This window comes from Punica granatum, chromosome 2, assembly GCF_007655135.1.
Source record: "Punica granatum isolate Tunisia-2019 chromosome 2, ASM765513v2, whole genome shotgun sequence".
Classification (NCBI taxonomy): Eukaryota; Viridiplantae; Streptophyta; class Magnoliopsida; order Myrtales; family Lythraceae; genus Punica; species Punica granatum.
In genome coordinates, this window is record NC_045128.1 from 7131193 (window position 1) to 7154038 (window position 22846).

At 39.8% G+C, this 22846-nt stretch overlaps 3 protein-coding genes across 5 annotated transcripts; 2 read left to right on the forward strand and 1 right to left on the reverse strand.

Moving 5' to 3' along the window:
* The first annotated feature begins 563 nt into the window (after positions 1-563).
* On the forward strand, positions 564-7350 carry LOC116197859 (bifunctional dethiobiotin synthetase/7,8-diamino-pelargonic acid aminotransferase, mitochondrial). The gene is made up of 14 exons (XM_031528114.1): positions 564-1434; positions 1746-1916; positions 2076-2337; positions 2632-2712; positions 3198-3318; positions 3784-3932; positions 4293-4387; positions 4979-5091; positions 5193-5330; positions 5614-5747; positions 5927-6058; positions 6206-6340; positions 6521-6633; positions 6849-7350. Exons 1-14 carry the CDS (start codon positions 683-685, stop codon positions 7060-7062), a joined length of 2610 nt encoding a protein of 869 aa, XP_031383974.1. The 5' UTR covers positions 564-682; the 3' UTR covers positions 7063-7350.
* An 8348-nt stretch (positions 7351-15698) lies between these two features.
* Positions 15699-20754, forward strand: LOC116195059 (calmodulin-binding protein 60 B-like). 3 transcript variants are annotated; one of them, XM_031524028.1, is made up of 9 exons: positions 15699-15865; positions 16468-16591; positions 16953-17028; positions 17235-17293; positions 17507-18000; positions 18085-18245; positions 18338-18541; positions 18949-19177; positions 19703-20754. In XM_031524028.1, the coding sequence occupies exons 2-9, from the start codon at positions 16479-16481 to the stop codon at positions 20272-20274; spliced, it is 1908 nt and encodes a 635-aa protein (XP_031379888.1). In that variant the 5' UTR covers positions 15699-15865; positions 16468-16478; the 3' UTR covers positions 20275-20754. The 3 variants fall into 3 exon arrangements, with proteins under 3 accessions (XP_031379888.1, XP_031379889.1, XP_031379890.1); XM_031524029.1 differs by lacking the exon at positions 15699-15865 and adding an exon at positions 15894-16090; XM_031524030.1 differs by lacking the exon at positions 15699-15865 and adding an exon at positions 16182-16375.
* Positions 20755-21218: 464 nt separating this feature from the next.
* Positions 21219-22587, reverse strand: LOC116195060 (probable xyloglucan endotransglucosylase/hydrolase protein 23). The gene is made up of 3 exons (XM_031524031.1): positions 22210-22587; positions 21885-22078; positions 21219-21789 (listed from the first exon to the last, which is right to left on the reverse strand). Exons 1-3 carry the CDS (start codon positions 22483-22485, stop codon positions 21381-21383), a joined length of 879 nt encoding a protein of 292 aa, XP_031379891.1. The 5' UTR covers positions 22486-22587; the 3' UTR covers positions 21219-21380.
* Between the last annotated feature and the right edge of the window lie 259 nt (positions 22588-22846).

Below are 22846 nucleotides of genomic sequence, written 5' to 3' on the forward strand. Positions count from 1 at the left end.
TCTTTTCTCAATTAAAATTTGGACTTCTTTACGGCTAAACTTGTTCGTTGGTATCTTTCTTTTCGACTAGGGCATTACACGAAGATAGCAGATAGTTTTTGCGATTATATGTAATAGTTGTTAATTTATTAGGAGAAACGAGAGATTTTTTTTCAAATTTATTATTTTTAAAAAAAATTACAATATTTTTGGATAGACACTAATTTTCTTTTTTAAGCAGAAAGAGTTTCCCTGACACTTACAAGACTAGGAATTTCATAGTGTTCATATTAGATTAAATAGTTTCATTTCTTCTAATATTTTCATCAAAAGAGAAAATTAGAAAATAGAATAAATTGTAACTTCCTAATTCCTTTTGTAAAATTGACCAAAAAAATCAACTTCACGAGAGTTTTACCTTTTAATGACCGATCATGATTGATTAGATTAGTCACAATTCACTAGTTTTTACATATCAGGGGGTGATAATTTGTCTACAGGTAGAAAGAATTTTTCACTTATAAAATGTAGGAAAAGTAAAAAACAAAAATTGTTAATTTTTACGCGAATATATATTAGAGCAACATTTGCCGGTTAAAGAAAGAAAAGAAAAAAATATAGTAAGGTAGCCCCCGCCGCGCAGAAGCTCTGGTTTCAAATTTCCCACCGTTGAACTGCCGCCGCCGCCGTTGCCGCCACCGCCATGCTCTCAGTCCTCTCCTTCCTCCGCCGGCGCCGGCACCATTGCTACCAACTCCGCCTCCTCCACGACCGCCAGTCATCCACCGCCGCTTCCACACTCCGAACCCCACTCTCCCACCCTACCTACTTCGTGTGGTCCCCCAACACCTCCCTCGGCAAGACTCTTGTCTCCACCGGCCTCGCCTTCTCCTCCCTCATCGGCCGTTCCGCTCCGTCCAAGTTCGTATACCTCAAGCCGGTCCAGACGGGTTTTCCCTCCGATTCCGACTCCCTCTATCTCTTCAACAAGCTCTCCTCCCTCTCCCTCCTCCACAAGCCCCACTCCCCACTTCTCTCCTCCCATCAGATTCTCCAGTCCTCTTTCCCCGCTGCAAATTCCTTATCCTCTTCCCTCATCAGGAGATCGCCTGATGTGTCCGCTCCTTCAGGTCACCCCAATTCTGCCAGTGGGATGGTGGATTTAAGCTTTTACAAGGAGAACAGGGTGCTAGGCGATGAAAGTGAGGGCAACTTCGTGTCGGAGCTGGTCTCAAGGACTATATTTGCGTATGAGGAGGCAGTTTCACCGCACTTGGCGGCAAAGAGAGAGAGCGCAGCGGTTCAGGACTCCGTGGTGGTGGAAATGGTGGAGAGGTGCTTGAGAGCTGGACTAGAAGGTGAGAGCGAAGATAGAGAGGTTCTTTGTTTGGTGGAGACTGCGGGTGGGGTCGCCAGTCCCGGGCCTTCGGGGTCTCTTCAGTGCGACTTGTATAGGTACTATCGGTAGCTCTTTTGATTGCTTTTGCTTGTTCGGATTTTAGGAAACAAAATCATGTGACAGGCAAGAAATTTGGAGCTGTAGAATTCAAATTTTCACTTGCAGAATAGAAATTCTGGGCAGTGAAACCGACAATTGTCGGTAAAGAGTGAGAAAGAAACATTGTGCGGTTCGTCTTTAAAATTAATAACGAGAAAAAGCATTGTGAAGCAGATGCAATATTTGGTGATCCCCAGAGTGGCTGGTCTTAGACTATATATAGTAGATACCTTTTTTTTGCAATTAATGGTTCGAGTATTTGCTGCAGGCCATTGCGTTTACCTGCTATTCTTGTTGGAGATGGACGGTTGGGCGGTATTTCGGCAACTATTTCGGCTTACGAAAGCTTGAAACTTCGTGGATATGATGTTGCAGCTGTTGTGTTTGAAGATCGTGGCCTTGTCAATGAAGTGCCGATAATGTGCTATCTCCGGAACAGGTAGTGATTGCTCCACAGAGATGTACATTTCATTTTTGAAGCAATTACTTTCTATTTGTTCTCGGATGTATGTATGCTTTCAATATGCTTCTTGTCCAGCCATTATTTTATTGGGACAATTGTATCTTTGCTGATATAATTCCATATATGTGTTATTAGGGTGCCTGTGCTTGTGCTGCCACAGATTCCACAAGATCCAGCCGATGATCTGATGCAATGGTTTGACGATTCTCGAAGTGTGTTCAACTCTTTGAGGGATATAATGCAATCAGCTTATGCAGAAAGAATGCACGCATTGCTTCATATGCCAAAGAAGGCAAAAGAAAAGTTTTGGTGGCCTTTTACCCAGCATGGTCTTGTTCCAGAAGAAGGTGTTACTTTAATTGATTCGCGCTGTGGTGAGAACTTTTCAGTGTTCAAGGTTTGCGCTCTGTCTTCTAAGTTATGGCTTTTCATCCCCTTTTTCTGCTCTTATTTTCTTATCTGGGTATTACTGTAGAATATATATATATATATATATATATATATACACACATATATATTATATTCTTTATCTCTCGAACAACTTTTTTCATCCATTTTAGAATCTTCATTTGTGCATGTCTCTTGTACGTGCTTTGGTTCCTATTGAATAGATTTGTTTTGTTTAGTACCATCCAGCTCTCATTTCTTTTATCCTTGAGAAACTAGCAGCTAATTTCTTTAATTGTTTTAGGGTGCAAATGATAAGTCTATGACTCAGCTGTTTGACGCATGTGCAAGTTGGTGGACGCAAGGACCAGATGCAACTTTACAGGTTATTTTTATCGCCGTGAAATGTAATTGGAAATGAAATGTGGGTTGGTTGGGGTAGTTAAAGGAATGGATTTGAGAAGCGCACATTTATTTTGTGTCTGATTTATGTGTAGAAGACTGCATGAATACTTGCGTTTGTTGGCCCCAGTTGGTCCCTGAGGGCAAAAAGTTTTTGGCTTCAGCAGCCCTCCATCCCTTTCCAAAGTTGTGATAATGGGAAAGAAATGTTGGCATTCTTATGTCAAAGAGATATTGCATTAAATCAACGAAAAGTGGGATCATCTTTGCAAAATTGATTGCCATAATACAATTGACACGCCTGCAAAAGCTTGGTCAATCAGCTAATGGGGCTAATATTTCCTTGCGTAATGCCATGGTGCTTCCCTTTGCATGCGCTGCATGACTTATCTTCTTCCATCACATTTTTTTGTGATGAATTTTCTGAAGTTTCTTGTTAATTTGATTATGCGTTTTAGGGGCTTTCAGGCTGAGCTTGCAAGAGACATGGGTTATGCTGCTGCAAGATTTGGGCATGTAATGTTCCCAGAAAATGTTTATGAGCCAGCCTTAGCATGTGCAGAGCTTTTGCTAGATGGTGTAGGAAAAGGTTGGAACACCTATGTCTATGTCATTTGTCATCAGTGTTGCTAGATGTTCTAGAAATTTGATTGGTAGATATCACTTATGGATTGTTTCTCATTTAATTTCCTTCTGGATGATTGTTGATATTACTTTCATGACGGAGGTGCTCTATGTTGGCCTTCTTTGGCAACCAAAATTTTCTTTTTTTCCTCCAGTTTCATGTTAATCCCTTGCCAAGTGAACTGCATATGTATTCTTAAATAAATGTAAAGTGCAAAATATTTTTAATATTTGATATATGTAATTTAAGGTTTTATAATTGGAAAGGACCTATACATTATATGCATGACTTGGATAGGCCATGTGGCATATAATGTGGTTACACACTAAATAGAATCTCAGATTCTTCAAGTGCTGAGTGTGTGTTTACCCATGTCTTTTTGTCTATTAATGTTAAAGTGGATTTCTTTGGGCTGATTTGTTTTGGTAGGATGGGCTTCCCGGGTGTATTTTTCAGATAATGGATCTACTGCTATTGAGATTGCTCTGAAGATGGCATTCCGCAAATTTTCAGTTGACCATGGAAACCTTTCAGATATCCTCAGCAATATTGAAGATGATAAAAAAGCTGAGCTCATGGTAGGTGTTATTCATGGTTCGGTCATTGAACAAATGAGGCATTAATACCACCTGCTAGTACATGTATTGAGGTTATGAAGAAGTCAGATTCTTTTATTGGCAAGTCACAGCCCAATTGCAGTTTCTGTTTGTTCATTTTCCTTCATTCTCAATTGCCAATGCGGCATTTTTGAAGATGAAGTAACATTTTATGTCCACATTTAATTTTCAACCCAATATGGAACTAAATAATGTGGTCGTTCCAGTACTTGGATAGGCCAAATAGCTTTCTGTGAATTAATGAAGATGCATTTTCAGATGCCTAAAATCAACTATTTATAGTTTTATATATTTATAAGTTTTTTGCTTTCATTACTGTAGGTTCTAGCTCTTCAAGGATCTTATCATGGTGACACTCTAGGTGCTATGGAAGCACAATCACCTTCAGCTTACACCAGCTTTCTCCAGCAACCATGGTACTTATATTTGGCATAAAAATGATTTCATTATAGAAATTTTCAAATATTTTGTTTCTGGGTTAATTTAGTGGCAAACTGCCTAAGCTTGCAATTGAAAGTGGAAAATCTTAAGCTCGACATCTTGACCAAAGCAAGATTCCCTTATGTTTGCAAGAGAGACTGCGCAAATCAAGTATCATAAGATGCAGCAGATACTGTGGTTGGCAATATACACACACACACACACACACACACACATATATATGAAACTATTCATCACCTGTGTATATGCATGTAGTTGTAATTTTAATCACCTAACTTCTCATCAAAAAGTGTTTGTTTATTATATGTGGCCATTTCATCACATTTAACAAAGAACTTAGGATAAAGGTTTGATTTGGTCGAGGAAGATCCGATTCATGAATGATTCTTGCTATTAAGTCTGAATGTTGATATTTTAACTTGGATGATAAGCAGTGATATTTTAACTTCGATGATAAGCAGTAGTTGCCATTGGTTAAGTGTTCTTCCTTGCTTTTCTAATCTGTTACCATTCTATGTATTTGTTTGTAGTAAATAATCAAATTTAGGGAATGAAACTTTTGACAGGTACACTGGGAGAGGCCTTTTCCTGGATCCTCCTACAGTCTTCCTCTCCAACAGTATATGGAATCTTGCAGTTCCAGAGGTTCTGCATTCTAAAGTTGTTGAACATAGAACCAGTGCGTATAAACTTGCAGTTTGTTTGGAGTATCTGCGGTCTTTCTGCTTACTCTTATTTTCCATGTTTATTCTGGATTGATCGATTCTGTGTTTTTAACAGCTTTCAGATTGCGTGAAGAAATATTTTGCAAGAGTAGAGACAACTCGGAGCTAGCTGGACTATATGCATCATATATATCGCAGCATCTATCCGGAGCAGGAGGACACAAGTGCATCGGAGCACTTATAATTGAACCAGGCAAGTTTAACTTTTCTAGTTATTTTCGATACATGGAGGGGATCTTTCATTGACTATAATGTGTTTGCTGGAAAAATAAATGCCCGTTCTATTATTGGCCTCTTGCATTCTCATGAAAAGATGAGTAGTTTTGCCAGCGGTAAGGTCAGCGACTTTTAGTGCTTGTGATTCTTTTTTAATAGATTAGTGGCTCATTACAAGCGAGTGCCTACCTAAAAGCATGAAAATTCGTCTCTTGCAATGCTGTGAACTGATAAGTTGCACTTCCCTCTCGAATTTTCAGTGGTTCAAGGTGCTGGAGGGATGCATATGGTGGATCCACTATTCCATAGAGTTCTTGTAAACGAATGTCGAAGCCGAAGAATTCCAGTAATCTTCGATGAGGTGTTCACAGGATTCTGGCGTTTGGGTGCAGAGGTTGATCGTTACTCTTCTCTAATTACCCATTTGGCCTGAAAGGGAATGGAATGAACTATGAGACAAACTTTGATACTGGGAATTGAATGATGTTTGCAATCCAATGTCTCAGACGATCATGAGTTTCCTTTCCCTGATACTCTCAATCCACTGACTGAGATTATATCAACATTTTACAGAGTGCCGCAGACCTACTCGGTGTCCAACCAGACATAGCATGCTATGCCAAGCTGATGACCGGTGGGATAATACCTTTAGCTGCCACCTTAGCTTCTGGGGAAATATTTGATGCTTTCATGGGAGACTCAAAGGTATTAAATTTGGTTGAGACTTCCTAATAACACATTTGGTAACAAATTTTAAGCTCTGATGATCATCTCTAGGCGAATCTTATCATGAATAGAGAGTTAGCTATTTTCTTTTAACTCGGAAATTTCGATTTCATAAACTTAATGTAGCTTGACGCCCTTCTGCACGGCCATTCATATTCTGCACATGCTATGGGGTGCACAGCTGCTGCTAAAGCCATCAAATGGTTGAAAGACCCTGAGACCAACTTGAACTTCAGTTCAGAAGGGAAGCTGCTCAAAGAGGTTGGTGTTCCACCTGCATTTTATGATCAGGGTTATCATAATGGTCTCTCGAGCAAGCTTTTGAATTACTTATTTAAACACTTATTTAAAAAAAAGAGGAGTACAAGAACTGCAACTCTTTTCCGCCATCTGCTTATTCATCCATCTTGTTTGTGCATTAATGAGCAACAATGCTTGCAGTTATGGGATATCACATTGGTGAACCGAATCTCCGATCATCCAGCTGTCCATAGAGTAATTGCTCTGGGAACGCTCTTCGCCATGGAACTACGAGTCGAAGGCAATAATGCCGGGTATCATCCCATTCCTTTTGCCTCAATTATTTGTTTAAATTCTTGAATTAATGCTACTGATGACAATAATTATTGTTTGTCTCAACCTGCATCTGTCATAAAGAAGAAAAAAACTCAAAGGTAGAATAAAAAGGAAAAAACAGAAAAATCACTACTCTGTTAAGAAGTCCGACTGATCCCTCTTATCCCTTATCGCATATTCATTGCTTATGCAGGTATGGCTCGCTATACTCAAGGAGACTTATTCGGATGCTCCGAGACGATGGAATATACGTGAGGCCTCTGGGCAATGTCATCTATTTCATGTGTGGTCCCTGCACGTCGCCTGAGATCTGCTCCCAACTGCTGACTAAACTCTACCGAAACCTCGAAGAATTTCACCGGCTCCGGAGCAAAGACGAATTCATGGACGTTGTAGTAGAGAAGTAAGTTTCAGAAGGCATTCTCGTAGTATGCCCTGAATAAGGATCATCCCACCCTCTTCTATAGCTAGCCTACACTTCAGTTAATACTCGGTAGCAAAAGTACTTCGCAGACATTTCCTGTTTGTTGGGGATTGAAGAGCTTATGCCAGTAGGCGGATTTATCTTAAAGATTGGACGTTGTTCTGGTGGTATCATCTATGTGAACAAACATTTTATTAGATAGTCGATAAAGCAGGAATTCTACTATATGAGCTCCATCGATTCCAATTTTACATGCAGACCTATGATGATATTTTTTTTGGTGTTGTAGATTATGTCTGGACATAGCCAAGTGGACCAAAATGGAAATGAGACATCGTTTAACTGACAGAATAATCCTACCTAATGGTAACAATAGCGAGAGATCTGTTTTTTCATTTGTACTCTTAATCGTTCTCACTAATGATTGATGCTGATAAAAACAACAGCTAATCTTCTATACGAAGGCTCCTAAAAGGGGAGTTTTGCAGAGGCCAATCGGGACCAGACACTTGGCAAGTTGTCGGATGATTGTCGGGAACAAAATAATAAAAAAAACTCGTTATATAACAAGAAATTTATTATTTTAAAAATAATAAACTACTTGTTAATGATAAGAAACTTGCTATTTTTATAAGAAATTATTATTTTGAATATAATAAGAATCTTATTCAGTAAAAAAATTATCTAGCTAAATAGTCACGAACTTGCTTTTTTTCTTTTTTTGGGGGGATGTAAAATCCCACTTTTACGGGGGCTCCGTATGGTAGCAACACTCTGAAAACAAAGGAGGGAACTCAGGGAAGGAAATATCGTCATTTCATTACATAAACTTGGTGGAAAAGGTATCTATAATAATAAAACTGTCAAGACTCTCTCTGTGTCTGTGTCTGGTCCCTATTTCTTTCCAAGCACCTCGCTGCCATATGGTCGCCGCAATCAGAGGGTCGTGTCGAAGCGGTCTGCAGGTCCATCTGCCGTGATCTAGGGGTATTTGCTGATCAGCAACGCACGCGAACGCAGGTGCCTGACCGAATGGAGCACCTGATTGGCTGATCTGCTCGGAGTCCGACAGCCCCGATTCAGAGGAACAAGAGGGGAAGAAAGAGAGAGAGAGAGTCGGGAGAATGAGAAGGGTAGGGCCGTGAGAGAGAGAATAAGGAGCAGAAAGTTTTGGTTTTGTATTCTGCAGCACAAGCGCTGTATACTTTCTCTGCCAGTCCAATCCATCTTATTTTGATCTCTGTATATTTGATTAGGAAATCTATATGAGCTCGGAAGATGATTCTATGTTACAAATACACCATGGATAGGATAGGCTAAGTTTGGTTTGCGTTGGAAAACCGACTAATTTGTGGGAGGGATAGGAATATACTTGATCGCCTTAAGTAGCCAATTAGGGTTGATGATTAAGAGGTTCTCGCTTATTAATTGCTGCAGTTAATTTGATACGGGGAGCACATTTCTGCGGTGCTCAGAAGAGGGGTAGAATGATAATAAAACCCTATGTGTAGTAATTTATGAATTTGATATGATAGAAAGAGAAGAATCGATTATGTATAAGGTACTAGGAGAAAATGATAGTCCTAAATTCATCTTCATCGATTTTATTCGTGTTTACTTTATCGCTTATGTTTAGTTTTCAGATTTAGTTTTATCCTCTAGTCAAAAATTGATCGTTTGGATAAAAGCTAGTTGTGATGGTTTTGGTACTTAATGAGGTCTTGATCAGTCTCTGTGAGACTCTATTACTTGTTCGATAACGTGCACTTGCATATATCTTTTATCGCAACAAAAGTGCACTTGATTTATTGCTTTTTATTGTTTCACTTTGAATTCTTGATTTCAAAGGTAATGAAAGTATGAAAACCGTGATCAACCAATCTCACCTTTCTTTTCTTTTATCATTGATGTACATACCTATATGTTTTTATGAAAAAAATTCTTTTTCACTGAATTTCATTCTTTGTCCTGTGTATAAAACATGTTTCGCTTTGAATGTTTTCCTCAATACAAATTAAAATTGAACATGAAGATGAGTTTTTCAATTATGTCTTTGAATTAGATTTTTTGCTCTTTATTGTTTCACTTCAAATTCTTGACATCAAAAGTATGAAAACTATGATAAATCAATCTCAACTCCTTTCACTCCTTTTCTTTTATTTTTTCAATTTTTTTTATCTTTTTGTAAAAGCTAACATTTTAATTTTAATTTTTCAGAAAGTTTTAAACGTATAAATATTAATTTGTGAGATCAGTTGTTCTTTTCACAAATTTTTGAGATTCTTTAGGAAAATATTTTTTAATTTTTTAAAATATAGATATACTAGATTCACCATTATTTTCTTGATTTTGCAGATACTTTTAAAAGTCAAATTTTTTTATGAAAAAATCTCCATAATGCTGCTATTCAAAAAGAAAATCAGTAAGATAATAGTTCTTTTTTCAGTAGAATAAGATAATAGTTCTTTATTGATATATATATATATATATATATGAGACATATTATCTTTATCATATTTTATATCGCAGGTCACAAATATTATTTTTCGTATGCTAGTGAGGTTATTTATGGTATGTCTATTATGTTTTTCTGAAGGTTTGCTCTTCAAGTTTTTGCTTTTCTTCAAGCATAAACTTTTATAATTTTTTTTTCTCCAATTGATGTTTGTAGTTAACGTAAGACATGATATAACATCATGTGAATTTTGACAATGTTAAAGATGAAAATTCAGCTTACCATGGTCGAAAATTTTCTTTTAACCTTTTGGTCGAAAAATTATAATATTATGAAAAGAAACATGAAGTAATGAAATAATATTATCAATTAGGTTGATAATTTCCAATTCCTTTCTGTAATTAATAGCATTCATTTCAATAATTGTAATTTATTTAAAATATAAGAAGTAGTCAAGCCGGTCTTTGAGTACAGTTGAACCAATTGAGACCATGACTTGGTGGGGTGTACGATGGACCGCCAGGCCTAATTCGAAAATATTAGTTTCAATTCATCAAGTTCAGTCTTCTCGGGCAACTTCCTTGAAGTTTTTCTAATATTTAAAACAATATGAACCAAAATGTATATAATTATGATGAAATATAATTGCAATGTACATGTATCAAAGTATATATCTTGTCACACACCTGGGGAATAATTACGATGCTGCGGAATAAAGTTTCTTCTAGTAGCCATATGCTTTCTCTTACATCTTTTTAGTCAAAATGAAAATCTGTATTAAACATAAATTAAAAACCTTCCATAATATAAGCAACAATGACAATATTCCTATGGTGAATCAAGAAGATGTTGAAGGAAAAATTAGTAGAGATGGGGTCGAAGCATTGTGTTATGTATCGTAAGGTGTGAAGTCGAACGATAAAATGCTACTATTGTACTAATCAGGGTCTGATACTGGCAGAAACAACTCTATTAAGAAACTCGAGATAAAGAAAGTGGGAATACAATATTTTGCGAAATTTAGTCGGGAGCAACTTACCACATCGGTGATGAATCTCTATTGCAGGCTCAGCAGGCTCAAGTATATTCACCATCAATGTGTAATTTAATTTCACAAAACTGATAGAAAAGATCACTACCGAAAAAGTATTGTCATGAAGTTGAAGTAAGCTTGGAATACAAGTTTAGATACTGCAAAGAGATAAAAAATCAAATAGGAGGCTCAACAAAAGTGAGAATTAAGAGAGAAAGATAAGTGAGAGAGACATGTCAATGTGTCTGCGGCCCTGGTGGCGGCGAACGGCGGCCTTCGCAGCAGCCACCCCTGCGACCGAAATGGCGGGGTGGAGCTGAGTATTCTGGGCGCCTGCTTCCTCCTTTTTTTTTCCCCCCCCTCTGGTCCTTGATCCCACGCCCCACGGTCTTGCTGCTCCTGCTGCCCACGGTGGTCAAGGAAGAGGTCCCTCCGGGGACGGGGGCGGAGGACCGGAGTTTGAAGGAGTTTTTCGACCAGCAATGCCGCATGGCAGAATATGCCGGGGTCGTTAGAATCATTGTGGGTGAAAAAAGACGAAGAGAGAAACGACCAGGTCCTGCTGGGTCCAACGTTTGCACGTGTGTTTTTATTAAGGGATTAGGACAAATCGTGAGGCACCAAAAAAACTCAAGAATAGGAAAACAAAAAGGGGAGCGAAGGTCACTGTCCATCATGCACCACCAATGCGATCATCAATCGACCGATAACGGATAAACCAACCCCGCATTTAATCAAATTGATACTCAATAAATCACGACCCTTAATCGCAATTGCAACGGGAGGTCATCAGGCTAATGATTTTGATATTGATGGGGGGGGGGGGGGGCAGCAATGGGTCGGTCTTTGGGGCTCCATGCACCACCGTACAAAGTGTACCAATTTTTACTGTGAAGACACATTCTTGGTACTTTCCAAACAAATCTTGAATCCTACCTGAAGAAGCCCTCCAATTTACCCTCTCAAGTCTCCAATATTAAGGTTGTTCCATAATGGTAACTTGACCAGTTAATTTGTTCACCTGCATCTTTTCTTGAATCAAATACATATATATATATATATCCAGAGAGGGTATAGCACAGTGGCGCACCTCTCGCATGGTGACCAAGAGATCCTAAGTTCGATACTTATGAAACTATTTGAGTCCCATTATTAGATATTTAGAATATTTGTAACCGAAAAATATATAAATAAATATTTTTAAAGTGTGAGCGTATCTTTTCTTGATCCCATAAACTGGGTCCATGATCTCGACATGGGAGTCTTCGACATGGAACGTGGTCGCCTGAGGTCCTTCCCTTTCCCCGAAGATGCCAAGCAGCTTCTTTTCTGATGTACCTGTTAAGCTCCGTACTCCCCCCCGGTTTGGTTTTCTGCTCTGACTCATTTAGCGGGTCGAATTCTGTGTAGGATGCTACCATGGGGGTACTCTTTTCCCTGTGGCTTGGTTTAGTGACTGAATAAAAGAAATAATATAATTGATCCAGATCGAGTATGCTCGTGCTCGAATTTCTGATATTAGCATTAGAAAAATATGCAACGCTATTGTCTAGTTGGAACTTACATGCACTGGCAACAGATAATTACAAGTATTAGAGTTTCTGATATATATATATATATATATATATGCTCATCTCTTTCTGTTCATCCTCGAATTTCGACGGGCTTAAATACGAAAGTGGCAAGACTTTTCAAAATTCTGTTTCTTCTCATTCACTGCATTGAAGTGTACTTGAAATCTTTTGCTCATGACGAGAAATCTTTCGGACAAATTTCGGAGAGGCTTCTTGGGCTGAACCGCTTGACGGAGTAGGTCCAGTAACGTAATTGAGAAGGTAGACTTGGCATCAGCAAACTGGTTTGGGTTACCATCCATTCAACTTAACTGTAATGACATACTATGGATTTATATTTCTGCAGAATATTAAACTTAATGCTCTATCTCTTTGATTGAATGTTTGTAATAACACATTTGGTAGCGATTCCAAGGTGTGATGATCATCTCTAGGCGAACCTTGTCATGAATATTTAGTTGGTTATTTTCTTTGGACCCAAAAATTTCAATTTCTTGATCTTGATGTAGCTAGATGTCCTTCTGCACGCCATTTCATATTCTGCACATGCCATGGTGTGCACAGCTGCTGCTAAAGCCATCATATGGTTCAAACCCGAACTTAAACCTGGAAGGGAAGCTGCTCGAAGAGGTTGATGTTCCACTTCCACCAGCATTTTTTGAACAGTTTTTGCACAATCCATGTCGCCTATTCATAATGATGAGCATCAATGCATGCAAACTTATGTTTACTAAATCATACTCAACTTAACTCCACTTTACTTTTCCCTCAATTCAACAACACAATCATTACTTCGGGAACTGGATTTCCAATCGCTCAGCTGTTCATAGAGTGATTGCTTCAGGAGCCCTCTTCTCATGGAACTCCGAATTGAAGGCAATAAAGCCGGTTATCGTTTCCTTTATCAGTTATGGCATATAATCATTGTTTATGCAGGTATGGCTCCCCATACTCAACGAGACATCTTCTGATGCTCTGAGGCGATGGAATAGACGTGACCTGAGGCCTCCGGGCAATATCGTTTATATCATTTCCGGTCCCTGCACTTCCCATGAGATCCGCTCTCAAATGCCGACTAAACTATGCCGAAATCTCGAACAGTTTCATCGGCTTCAGAGCAAAGCCGAAGTTATGGACATTGTGGTAGAGAAGTGAATTTCAGAAGGTATGCTCGTAGTATGCTCTGGTTCAAATAAGAATCAAGCCTGCCATCTTCTATAGCTAGCCCGGAGTTTCAGTTAGTAGTTAGTTGGCAGCGAAATAATACGTACTTTTGCAAGTGCGTCCGAATCTGTCGGGATCGATAAGCTCATGTCACTAGGAGGATTAGTCTTCGATTGGACGCTCTTTTGGCGGTATCGTCTATCCGAGCAAACATTTTATTAGACAGTCAATAACGCGAGAAATCTATTAATATAAGGACTCCACTTACTCGGAATGTACATCGCGTACATCACGATTGCAATTTGGTTAATCTGATAAAAATAATTATAGTGCGGTTTCTCGCGTAGCTAACGAGAGAGCATCGATATAATCAATCTGTTGATTAATCCATGGCATACTAATTGCATTATTCAAACCAGACCAGTATTGATATTTTTCCCGTTGTAGGTAATGTGTGGACATAGTCAAGTAGACAAAATAAAAGATGATTAAGAAATTATTTAACTGACAGAATCTTACGTAATGGTGGCAGTAACGATAGACTTGTTTATCCGTTTCTTGTCTTAATCGTTATCGCCGATGATTTTTATAAAAATAAAGCAGGAGAGAAGGAATATGACTTCTCGAATCGATTTCGTTCGTAATCTTGAGCAGTTCGATGAGAGCACAACGAACTTGGTCGAGCCAAGTCGCGCCCATAATATTAACTGTCCTTATCTATCTTCCGTTTCCAGTTCGATGGTGACGACTCCCCGGTCCCTGCCTCCAAAGTCCATGAAAGCCCAAGGGGTCACGATTTCAAGAGAGCATTGAGCCTCGTTGGTTGTGACCTGGGGCCCGTGTTTGAACTCCGACTCGTCCCCTCCTCAGACCGAAGTTCGGTCGAGTGAGCTACGATTAGCTGTTGGATTTTTCTTTCGGTTGCAAAGATGGTTTTTCGTTCGATTTCAATAAATTTTTTATTCGAGGACTAAAGGAGAAAAGGATTGACAATGGGAAGGGAGAGGCATATCTGACGTATATAATTGCTGTGACACCTGACGTGTACTCCTTTCGTTTAAAAGATTTTCTTCTTATCTACTAAAATGAATTTTTTCCGATACTATAATATTTAAAAGTTCAATGAATCTCAATTACTTCAAATTAAATTGGTTCACTAAAAATTAAAACATTCACGACGTAATTTTTTTTCATTCACAAAACTCGAGTCCGATATTTTATTTAAGAAAACAAGTACCCAATTACTTGAATCAAATCACATATATCCGTAACATTTTTTTTTCCTTTTTCCTTTTTAAAAGGAAAGCTGAACGATCTGGAGTGACATGGCAACTGTACTCCCACTTAAAAGACTTCGAAGCATGACGAAACCTACGGTCAGGATTGCAGGTTACTCGCCTTTCAGATGATCGGGGCCGCAAGTTAGGCATGGGGCCGCAAGTTAGGCATGGAGCCAAGTCCATTATTATCACAGCCAAAAAATAAATTATGTCCACTATTATCGATTGGAAATAGCGTTTCGCAATATCCAGATACTTTCTCAAAATATTTATTTTTCTTTTTGCCAAAAAATGGCATTCATTTAATTAAATTCTAGCATTTCATAAAAAAACATTCTAACAGGATAATCTAGGCACAAAAGTTACGAGAATCATCATTCGAAAATATCTCTGAAGATTGTCATTTGCCAATTGTTCTGTCATGATTCGAACTTGAAGGAGCTTGAAGCGTAATTTACGAAGGCTCGATTCAGCATGTGAGATCATCAGTTAATGAAACACGAGGTCATTACGAGCCTTCCAAACTAGAATTGATGACTCTATTTTATTTCCGAATGACTGGTACTACTATTACAAAAGTCATATCGAATGTATTATCCGTCTGTATGAATTAATTCTCATCATTTTAAAATATTTTTCAAGATTGTTGATTGCCAACCGTTCTGCCTTTTTCGAAGGAGCTTGAAGCACCGAGAGTTCGGTTCAGCATGTGAGATCATCAGTTAATGAAACATGAGATTATTACGAGCCTTCTAAACTCGAACCGATGACTTCATTTAATTTCTGAAAGACCACCTCATTATTACAAAAGTTACATCGTAATTATTATCCATCTGTGGGGACTAATCCATAATAATAATAATCTGAGGTGAATAGTAATCTCAAAATGGAAAGAAAAGAAACAAAAACAAAAACGCGTCCATTCTATAACTTGCAAATAAAAAATACAGTTCGACTTAAATAAATTTAATAAAAGAGATACAGATAATAATTGACTGGACGCTTCAGCAGTTGCGTACGTTGACTAACGTAGGACCGGAGCAGAGGATCAGCCCCAACCACCAGCCAAGAGTCGTCAAAGTGGAATCCGGCGATAAATGGCAGCTGAGCAGACGCAAACTCACACAAGCGGAAAAAAGATCAGTCCGGCTTCCCAAAAATAAAAAAAAAGAAAAAAGAAAAAAGAAAAAGGCTCTGAATAATTACAAACCCGATTTTCTCGCGAAAATCTCTGCTTGAATTCCATCCGGTCTCTCTCTCTCTCCCCCAGTCGCCGCCGGGTCAGATTCTCTATCTCCCTCGCTTTCCCGCTCTCAATTTGACAGATTTTGATCTGTTTCCGGGGAGTGTCTGGTTCAGTTCAGCTCCTGGATGCGGGGCTGGGTGTTGAATCTCACTCCAATTGGCCGATTCCCGGCGCTGCTTTGACTTCCTGTTGCTGTTTCGTTTACTTGCCGCTGACCCTTTTGGGGTTTGGTGTTGGTGGAGTCGGAGGGGAGGAGATTGTGAGTCGTCTTGGTGCTAATTTAGGTTTTTTTTGTTCTTTTTTTTTCAATTTTTTATTAGTGTGATACTGTGCGGGTTGGTGAAGTTGTGGAGGCGGTGTTCGTGGTTGATTGAGTTGAATCTGGCGGTGAGTGTGAGTAGATCTGTCGTATAGGGTTCAGGGATTGATATCTCGGGAAGTGATATGAAAAGTCAATCTTTTTGCGTGGTCAGCAAAAAAGAGATTCATTTTGGCGGATTGTGAGTTTAATTAAGCAGTTTGGTTGAATCGTCTTGATTTCGAGGTCCGGAAGCTGAGTTGTGGTTCATTTGATTGGTGCTGGATGAATTTTCCGAGCGGGGGTTGTTGAAAAGGGTTGTGTGCGTGTTTTTGCAGATCCAGAAGCAATGCAGAGGCAGACTAGGTATATGGAGAGGACTGATTCTATGAACAATAGAGGGAAAAGAAGCTTGGAGAGTGAAGAGGAGCAGCCGGAGCGAAAGCGACCTGCTCTTGCAAGGTATTTTGTTTTTTAGATGCCTTTTGGCTCCTTTGCTTGATTGGTTGTGTTCCTGTTGCGATTGATTTAAGGGATATTCTGCAACTTATAGCTGTTAAAGTCCACCATACCTGGTATTCAGTTAGGCAATAACTGAATAGTTGTGCCATAAACACAGAAATTCCCATAAATGAGCTGGTGGTTCGTTAAAATTCTGCTACAATGCAGCATATTATCGATTTGAGCCCCTGCTGTTTGAAGAATATTTATGTTTATAGCTAAAGCGATCAACTTGTCATTCAAAAACCTTCTATTCCTGTATCATTTGTTATGTGTGCACGCTTGTGTTCTGTCATCTCATTCAATTTCAACTGTGATGCAGCGTCATCGTGGAAGCTCTCAAGGTTGATAGTTTGCAGAAGTTGTGCTCTTCGTTGGAGCCCATTCTTCGCAGAGTTGTAAGACTTCTCTCTCTATTATCTCCTGCCTTGGATATCTACTTACTCAATAGCTTCAGAGAATTTCAAATTTGTTTTATCAATGATATTTGCTACTACAAACCTTATTGGTTCCTGAATCCTGTATGTGTATTATAGCCAAATATTTTCTCTTTGAGTGCATGTTATTCTCTTTTTTCTACGAGATGTAACTTAAATCTGAACAGGTCAGTGAAGAGGTTGAACGTGCTTTGGCAAAGTTAGGTACTCCAAGACTTAATGGAAGGTCAGTGGTGTATTTTTTCTCTAAATAGTGGCTTGTGCTGTTTTCTCTGGGATGGTAATGGTAGATTTGAATCTATAATGTACCAATGGTATTATTTGAATTGACAAATCTGTCTGTCATATTTCCTGTGAGCATAAGTATCTCTTTTTTATCATCTCACAACGTGTTGTTTGTTTTATTCCATTATCTTATAATGGCCTTTTGAAATTTCAGAGCTTCTCCAAAGCGAATTGAAGGTCCAGATGGACGAAACTTGCAATTGAAGTTTCAATCACGTCTGTCTCTTCCTCTTTTCACGGGAGGGAAGGTGGAGGGGGAGCAGGGTGCTGCAATCCATGTGGTTCTTATTGACGCGAACACTGGCCATGTTGTGACATTTGGACCGGAAGCTTCAGTTAAACTGGATGTTGTGGTACTTGAAGGTGATTTCAACAATGAGGAAGAAGAAGGGTGGACTCTTGAAGAATTTGAGAGCCATGTGGTTAAAGAGCGTGAAGGAAAGAGGCCCCTGTTGACTGGGGATTTGCAAGTGACTCTGAAGGAAGGGGTAGGAACACTTGGGGAATTGACATTTACGGATAACTCAAGTTGGATTAGGAGCAGAAAGTTCCGGCTGGGCTTGAAAGTGGCACCAGGATTTTGCGAGGGTATTCGTATACGTGAGGCAAAGACTGAAGCATTTACTGTCAAAGATCACAGAGGAGAATGTATGTGTATCTCTTTTCTTCATTAACCACTGCCTCTTATCTCGTTGCATCGCCTGTTTCTAATCCCTTCTTTTTTACTGGCAGTGTACAAGAAACACTACCCACCTGCACTTAACGATGAAGTTTGGAGATTGGAGAAGATTGGGAAGGATGGGTCCTTCCACAAGAGGCTAAACAGTCAGGGAATATTTTTTGTGGAAGACTTCCTCCGGCTTGTTGTTAGGGATCAGCAGAAGTTACGGAACGTGAGTTTGTATTCTTCGGGGGAGTCGATGTAATTATTAAATTATTTATTTTTAGGTGTTCTTGATACATTCTGTTCTGGGTTCCTGAGCAGATTCTGGGTAGTGGCATGTCAAACAAGATGTGGGATGCTCTCTTGGAACATGCAAAGACGTGCGTCCTTGGTGGGAAGCTTTATATCTATCATCCTGAAGATAATCGGAGTGTTGGAGTGGTGTTCAACAATATATATGAGCTGACTGGACTTATAGCAGGGGAACAGTATTATTCTTCTGATTCTCTTTCCGACAGTCAGAAGGTGAGCAGATATAGATATTATGTTCATATATGAAATATAAACCAGTTTTCGCCACATTTGTGGTAATATAGTTTTAGTGTTATTTCTGTGGAACGCGGATGTGATGTTTTAACTCTGATAGTTGTGATTAGAGTAATATTTCAGTATTGCTTTAATCTTGATTTTCATCCATTCCATAAAATGATAAATCACCGATAATGTTCTCTTACTGGGATAGACTATAGCCTTAATTTACCTTCTTGATACTTTCTAGTGTGAGTGTGAGATATGCAAAATGAAATTTAATCGAATGATTCCTTGCATTTTTGTTCTGCATGTGAACTTTTTTAAGGTCCATGTAGGTGTCTTTTACTTCAGTTGATCTCTTTGGAAGTTATAAACCGCTGACTTGAATTTTTGTCTTTCAGGTCTATGTGGACTCTTTGGTGAAAAAAGCTTATGAAAATTGGGATCAAGTAATAGAGTATGATGGCAAGTCACTCTTAAATTTCAAGCAGGTTAGGAGGTCAGCTCGGAATGAACCTCAGATGGGGGCTCTTGAGTATCCCAATACCGTTGAACAGCTACAGTTACCACGACTGCCTGTCCCATTTTCAGCTGAGCAGCCTTCGGCAGATTCAAGTTTGCCTGTTGGAGGTACTACGGCTCTACATCTACTTCAGCACTTCCATGTTTATCTCTCATGGTTCTGTAACCACTTATGTGCTTGATTTGATGAAACAATCAACTAAGAACAAGGCAACTGGATTCCTCATTTTGTTCATTTTAATTTGGTTTTTAGGATTTCGTCGCAACAAGATAAGGTAAACAATGGAGATGGATAGAAAAGAAAGTTGTGCCTCACTAGTTAGCTATAGGAAAATTGTTGAGGTTTATGCGTAAGTTGTTTGAAAATCTATTGGCTTGCATAAACAATGCATTCATTCCATTTATCTTTCATTTTCTTGGAAAACAAAGACAACTTTCCACTCTTGCATTGCAAGCACATCATTTACGGTGCAATCCAATGATTATCTATATTCTTTTGTCATTGTTTATTGCTCTCTTTGACATCTCTTGAAGTGCTATGCATTCTTCTCTGATGATTATTTTTTCATGTCGTACAGCTTTCAACATTAGGCCTACAGCCAATACTTAAATTTATTTATTTTTCTCGTTCAGGTTATAATGAGGATATGAGTACGAGATACTCAAACCAGTCGCAGCTTGTCGCATCGAATCCTCGTCCTCAATTCCCCAGCATCTCGTATGCCCCCCATGACCAGTTGGTCAGCACTTCCAATCAATTGCAAAGTTCAAGGACCGACAACAATGTGGGACTAGCCCTTGGTCCCCCACAATCATCAGGCTTCCAGACCACAGGCTCATCGATCCACTCATCATCTAATCTGAACCCGTTTGATGACTGGTCCGGAAACCGCGATAAGACGGACATGGAGTTTTTGACTGAAGATGAGATCCGCCTGAGGAGTCATGAGATGTTAGAGAATGAGGACATGCAGCATCTGCTACGGCTCTTCAGTATGGGGGGCCATGCCTCTATCAGCGTTCCCGAGGATGGGTTTGGGTTCCCTGCTTACATGCCATCTCCACAGCCATTCGATGAGGATCGGGCCCGCTCAGGTAAGGCTGTTGTGGGATGGCTCAAGATTAAGGCTGCGATGCGGTGGGGGTTCTTTATTCGGAAGAAAGCAGCTGAGAGGCGGGCCCAGATTGTTGAGTTAGACGAATAGAGCATTACAATTCTGACTCAGATTAGCTGGAGCTCTCCATTAACTCGAGTGAGCCCGGGGACTCCTCTCCAACTCTCTGTGATTCCAAGGGCTTATAATGGGAGATTGGCTAATTATCCCACGTCGTGGAACACGGGAGGAGTCTGATCTGCTTGTACAGATGTCTGTACAGTAAGTTCTTTTTATTGTCGTAATTGGAAACCCCCTGCCATAGATTGTCTCGCATAAGATGCTCATGACTTCTTTATTCCTGTGTTAGTCTCTGAACTTCCCTACTATTTTATTGGATGTTTGCTTTTGGGCTTCGGGGGAGGTGATTGCCTGTGATATACTCAGTAAGTCAGGGAACATTGTTATCACCATTATTGTTCGTGTCTGCTGATTTTAGGCATTGCGTCCAGTTGCTGTGTTTCTGACTATTTGTGTAAGTGGATAACTGTTTCTTAGGGATTGACTATAAATCTTCCTTTTGCTTCTTTCCCTCTCTGTCGATTCCGCAAAATTGCCTGTAACTGTTTGCCTCTTTTGTTAGATTCTATTTTTGCATGAAGCAAGTAACAGAATCTCTGAGTAGGGGTAGTCTGGGTGGCTCGCTGGCTACTTGAACCCCTGGAAAGACCATATGATGCGGCCAAATAGGCTAGCAACCTTGCCTGCCAGCCACTCTGGGCCGTCCAACACGACCAGGTTTTGGGTCTGGACGGGAGCCAACTTGTTTCGCTGCTAGCCACTGTCTAGAAGACGAGTTAATATTTGGCCAAATGGCTATTGATGATATGGTATTTTATGGGAGACTTGATCGCTATATTAACATTTGGCCAAATGGCTTTGAGTATTGATGATATGGTATTTTACGGGAGACTTGATCGCTATATTATAACGAACGAAGGGATCGATACAAAACTACTATCGCGGAAAGGACCGCTCATACAGAGATTTCAATGTGCTAGCGTAAAACGAATCAAAGAATTCCATTACTGAATCAACTGCTACATACAAATTCGTGATCGAATGAATTGAATGGATTGATAACAACATTAAAAAATAGCAATAATTAAAGAAAGAAAACAGGCCAATACAGTTGGTATTGGGACGTGCATGATTTTCTAAGCCATACTGCATTCGGGAGGAAGGCCTTGAGGGAACCGATTCGAATCATTGCAGTAATTGTAGATCATGTTGTTCGTCTTCACCCACTCGAGCCTCTCTTGATTAGTCGTGTCGAGCTCTCCTGAAAGCCAGGCATTACCATTGCTGCTCGAACCCGTGGTAGAAGAGCAAGAAGAGGCGGAAGTCGAAGAGGACCAGACACAGGCATTGTCATCATTGAAGTTCCGGTATGAAGCCGTGAAAGGAGCACTGGACCAGTCAGTCTTGATGAGGCCTCCTCTGGTGGCCCAGTCATCAGCGTTCCACAGGCTTGAGTATATTCTCATTGGCTGGTCTTTTGGGAATGGGACTCCCATCGACTCGGCGTTTTTGAACTCTCTGATTGGAGTTCCATCTACCGAGAATCTGTTGACATATCGACGAGCAAATGAGTTTAAGTTATAAGCAAAAGAAGACGTATAGGAGGAACACTCTGTTTGTGAAGAGTTTTTCTCGCTTACATGATGCGCTGCGGGTTCCAGAGGATGGAGTAAGTGTGGAAGTCGGCGGTCGGGTCGAACCAGAGATAAAACTGCTGCTCCCTGTTTCCTTTCCCTTGGCTGAACACATTGGTGTGGAGGATGTACGGGTGACCACTCAGATTCCCCAGGAACTCGAAATCTATTTCGTCCCAATTGGACCCTTTCGAGGATAACTGCAGAGGAACACGAAAAAGGAAAATGCTAAACGTCAGTGCCAGTGTCAAGATTGATACATAGGACACAGTTGAAGATATACGCAACAGACTCATATAAAGAATTTGGCTGCACTTAGGCGACTACTTACATAGTATGCAGTGACGGTGCCGGCGGAATTTCCAGGGACGAGCTTGAGCTGCATATCGATCTTTCCGAACATATACTCATTCTTGGACTGAAACCCAGAGCCAGAGGCCTTGTCCAAGGACAGAGTCAACAGCTCCCCGTTGTTGAGTATCTTAGCCCTGCCGTCTCCCCACGTAACGTCGACCTTATCGTAGAAGTTCCCGGCACAGGCAGCAACCACTAGAGAGCTAACTATAAGGAGGAGGAGAACGCTGAGCTTATCGACAGAAGAAGCCATGGATTGATGTTACGGTAGTCGGAAATTCTGTAGCGAAGTCGGTTGCCCGAACTGAAGTATGGGAAAGAATTCCTGAAGGGTTCAGTGATGGGTGTCGTGGCCTTGGAGAGTCGTATTTATAGTTGAAATGTGGAAGAGCTGCGAGGCAACTCGGAAGCAGGAAGGAAGGGTCGATCGAGAGGTCAGCTGGCCATGAATAGTATTTTGATTAATTAATAATAATATTTGATTATTTAATAGAAAAATTGCAACTTCATAATATAAATAGCTGTCAAGTAAATTCCACCGTCCAACATTACCAAACCTTTGCCTTATTAAATAAACAACAAAGACGCGGTTTCGATTTTTCAAATGGTTATTG